Raw genomic sequence first — 3,373 nt, 5'->3', positions numbered from 1 at the left:
ATACATGTCAATCATTTTACTATACCTGGGAGAGAAGTGTGAGCTATAAAGTATAGGGTCTTGTTTCCAAGTCTGCAGTAAACTATACCATTCTTAGTTATGTTTTGTTGATTAATTAATTTAATTTAATTCCCAAATTGCTATAACTCCCTGCTTTTATCCTAAGCCAGGATCTTGATTGAGGATAATCTGAGAAGTGTAAATATTGCCAGGAGATCCTCTTCATTCCTAGATGGTGGTTCTCTATGCACTTTGTTCATTCTATGTATATGCTTTCCTTCCTCCCATCGCTGAAAACCACCATGCATGACAGAGTGATATATAATAGTTGATGCTTGTCCCAAGAAAGTTCAAAAGCATCAAGTTCAACTGCAAATCTTAATGGCAAATTCTCCATTTTTCCTTAAGCCCTCCTTCCACATTTCTTTCAAATATCATTTAAATCCAACTTTTGTTTGAAGAATTTCTGATTGTCAGTGTGAAAGATTCTGTATGTTGAAAATAAAAAGAAAGATATTTAAGCACTACTCATATGTCTTTAAACAGTTTTGTGGAGAAATAAATGTCCCTGTCTGATACAGTTTCTATTGTCTTTTCAGTGTCTGAGAGCAATAATTCTCTCCTCATCTCACTTTTTTTTAACCACTTTTGTGGTAAATAAATCTGATGAATGAGAGTGAGGTAATCAATTTGGGATGCTGGTGGCAATTAGATAAGCATGTATGGAATATACAAACTTGAATGTAGCAACCATTAAAGATATCAAAACAATTAAAAATACGGTCATAAAACTCAATCATTTAAATTGTCATCTACAAGAATTCAGATGTACCATTGGTCAAATAATTTCTCGAAAAATGTAATAACCACACCACAAAGGGGTCTGATGTGACACAATAAGCCAGAGAAGACTGCTGTTACTCCAGTCTCATAAGCTAGTCCAACCAACCTACAGTTGGTTCTTACTGTAGATGTGATACAAGTTCCCTACTTCTCTGGTTTGAAATTTGTAAGTTAGGAGTGCTAAATTCAGAACTATTTCCATGGGAAATGTTACAGAGATTACATCTTGCTAAAGAATGTAAGAGAACTTCCCGAGCTTTCGATGACTCTATGTTCTGTTCTTGAGAGATTTGAAGGCTAATCTGATTTACATTATTCATTAACAAATTAGAAGCCATAAGATTGGTTATGGAGCAGCACCTAGTGAGATTTTCTTCCAAAAACTCTTTGTAGAGTTCGTCCACTTTTTTTTCCATATAACTATTAAGCATAGAATTAGAGAGGGGCTGCTTATGAAACAACATACTTTTTTCTCGAATTTCATCCCCATTCAAAAGCTTTGAGGCAGGTAGTTTCTCTAGAGGTTCACTGATGGGAGAATGACCCAATGGTACATCTACTGAAAGTAAAAGAGGACCATTAAAAGCATCATCACGTATGTATTCCACAAAGCAGCCGGAATCATACATGTTACCCACGTGGTCTCCTCCAATCTTTAGGTCTGGATAATTCTGGCAGATACTTGTACATGAACAAGATCGGTATAAATCTAGTTGTTTTTCATCATGTTCTCTCTTTGGAATGGGCAACACAGCAGACACATTTCCTGGAAGGGATGCACTTTTGCATTTTGCTACAGTTACCTCATCCACAGATTTTATTTTATTTTTATCATTACTTTGCTCTGTTAAACTTTCTTTCATGACCTTATTTTGATTTTCCATTTTATCAGGGGAAAGTGAATTGTCTTCTATATCTAAAAGCTGCTTTTTCCAAGTTTCCTTTTCATCATTTGAGGTTATCTTACATGTAAGTGGTTCTTTGTATAGTAGTTCAATTAGGAAGGCTTCTCCAAGCATTTTATTAGACAAGGTTTCTAAACAGAAGAGTGCAATATATTCCTGTAATATAAAAAAAACTCATTAAGGCAACATACATTAAAATGTCTAATGAAGATTTAACTCCTACATGAAAACACAAATGATTTAGGGAGGCACTATTGCTCAAAGGATAGAGAATAGGACCAGGAGTAAGGAGACTTGGGTTCCGACTCTGTCATTAACTATTTACCATAAGGTAATTTATTTATCATTCCTGGGTCTCAATTTTCCTATTAATTAAATGGTGATAATAATGCTCCCCAGACTTCTTCACAAGATTATTGTTAGGATATTATATGGTATACAAATGTTTTAAAAGTACAAACTTATACAAATATATAATTATTTTAATATATTCCACTGTCATAAATGATTTATTTTAAAATTATTAGTTAAAGTGTTTAACCCTTTATCTTCAAATAGTCTGCTAAAAATTAAGTCTGCTTTCAAGGAATTGGTCTTAACTGTGCTTTAATTAATATTGTTTGAGTCATATTGAAAACAATTACTATACCTTAGAATGTGTTTGAGAGATAAATATTTATATATAGTTTGGATTTATGCAAACTGATTTAAACTCTTAATATACCCACTGATTTTTCAGTAATCTAAATGCAAATAGGTTTGTCAAATTCACTACCATCCTTTTTTATTTTCTTTCCCTTCCTCTCTTCCTTCCCTCTTTCCTTCCTTCTGTTCTTTTTTTTTTTTTTTGGACTTAAAACTTATTTCCCAAAGCACTTATGTCAGTCTTTTGCATGAATCTTTAGTGCAATTTTAAGACTTCCAATTTTCCCTATAAACTCTATAAGAGTACAAAAGGAAAAAGCAGATTTGATTCAAGACACAATTTTCGGGGCTTCCCTGGTGGCGCAGTGGTTGAGAGCCCGCCTGCCGATGCAGGGGATACGGGTTCGTGCCCGGGTCCGGGAAGATCCCACATGCCGCGGAGCGGCTGGGTCCGTGAGCCATGGCCGCTGAGCCTGCGCGTCCAGAGCCTCCGGAGGCCACAACAGTGAGAGGCCCTCGTAACGCAAAAAAAAAAAAAAGACACAATTTTCCTTTAATAGATCTGTAGTGTCTACTATAAATGTTTCCAGGAAACCTACTTATTCATATTTAAAGGCTATTGAGTAGAAAATAAAACAATACGAACTAAAATACATGAGAATTTAGACTTACCTTTTCTGAATGTCAGGATACCTAAAGAAAGATTCAGTCTTCTGAGATTTCAACAGTCCAAACACAGGAATAGTTCCTTTTGGCTTGTTTTTTCTCAGCTCTTGCTTATACCTCAGAAAGATAACTTTAACCGCACAAAATGAAACGGTTCTGCTTTCCATTCATACCTTAGGGCTGAACCAACTAATAGGAGAATAATGTGGGTTGATCACATATATGGTATGGTAATGATCACATACTAAAAGAGGATCTTGAAAGTGTTTATTCAAGATGCAAATGAGAATGACAGTGGGAAATGTTAACAGCAA

The 3,373-nt window shown here is 35.0% G+C and overlaps 1 protein-coding gene across 1 annotated transcript; it reads right to left on the bottom strand.

The window, feature by feature from the left end:
* Window positions 1-962: 962 nt before the first annotated feature.
* LOC102984615 (TLR adapter interacting with SLC15A4 on the lysosome-like) lies at window positions 963-1,862 on the bottom strand. The gene has a single exon (XM_007120090.1). The coding sequence runs from the start codon at window positions 1,860-1,862 to the stop codon at window positions 963-965; it is 900 nt and encodes a 299-aa protein (XP_007120152.1).
* Window positions 1,863-3,373: the final 1,511 nt, after the last annotated feature.

This window comes from Physeter macrocephalus, chromosome 21 (genome assembly GCF_002837175.3).
Source record: "Physeter macrocephalus isolate SW-GA chromosome 21, ASM283717v5, whole genome shotgun sequence".
Taxonomy (NCBI): Eukaryota; Metazoa; Chordata; class Mammalia; order Artiodactyla; family Physeteridae; genus Physeter; species Physeter macrocephalus.
The sequence above is the reverse complement of the archived record's forward strand: the minus strand, read 5'-3'. Positions and strand labels throughout refer to the sequence as shown.

Coding starts and splice junctions, on each gene's coding strand:
- LOC102984615 (XM_007120090.1), bottom strand. CDS start 1,862: ATGCTTGGAGAAGCCTTCCTAATTGAACTACTATACAAAGAACCACTT.